Source organism: Cucurbita maxima, unplaced genomic scaffold (assembly GCF_002738345.1).
Source record: "Cucurbita maxima cultivar Rimu unplaced genomic scaffold, Cmax_1.0 Cma_Scf00014, whole genome shotgun sequence".
NCBI classification, from domain to species: Eukaryota; Viridiplantae; Streptophyta; class Magnoliopsida; order Cucurbitales; family Cucurbitaceae; genus Cucurbita; species Cucurbita maxima.
Genome location: NW_019272030.1, coordinates 675,964 through 676,484, shown reverse-complemented (window position 1 = coordinate 676,484; position 521 = coordinate 675,964). Strand labels below are relative to the sequence as shown.

The 521-nt window shown below is 40.9% G+C and overlaps 1 protein-coding gene across 1 annotated transcript in view; it reads left to right on the top strand.

The window, feature by feature from the left end:
* LOC111489845 (purple acid phosphatase 3-like) overlaps positions 1-521 on the top strand; it is a 3,373-nt gene continuing 2,852 nt past the window's right edge. The window contains exon 1 of the mRNA XM_023138268.1: positions 1-264. Coding sequence (XP_022994036.1) covers positions 70-264 — 195 coding nt within the window. The 5' untranslated portion in view covers positions 1-69. The remainder of the gene's footprint in view (positions 265-521) is intronic.

Here is a 521-nt window from a genome sequence, read left to right as displayed (position 1 = left end):
TGCTTCGTCATTCCCTTCTCACTTTCCACACATCGTCGGTTTCTTTTGGTCCCTCGGAAGATTTTCGCCATGGACGCCGCCGCTTCCATCCGCCGCGTAGGCCTTCTTCTGTGGGTCGTTATTGCGTTCAGCGGCGTCATTTTCACTGCTGCTGAGCTTCAGCGATTTTCCCATCCGCCCAAAGACGACGGCTCTCTCAGCCTTCTGGTCGTCGGAGACTGGGGACGAAAAGGAGAATACAACCAATCTCAAGTTGCAGCTCAGGTCCCCTCTCTCTTTCCCACACAGTTTTTTTTTTCATTTATTATGATATATATTATCAATTAAGAATTTTAAATTGACAAATCTATTTGTAAATAAAATTTGAATTTGGTTAGAAATTAAAATGAGAAAGCTGTTGCGTTTAAGGCAAGAAATTTTGAATTGGATATGGAATTATGGAATTACTTTGATTAATGAAGAGCATGCGTAGGCCTTCCTTGCAAGTCGAAATAAGGAAATCAAGTTTTTTTTTTTTTTTT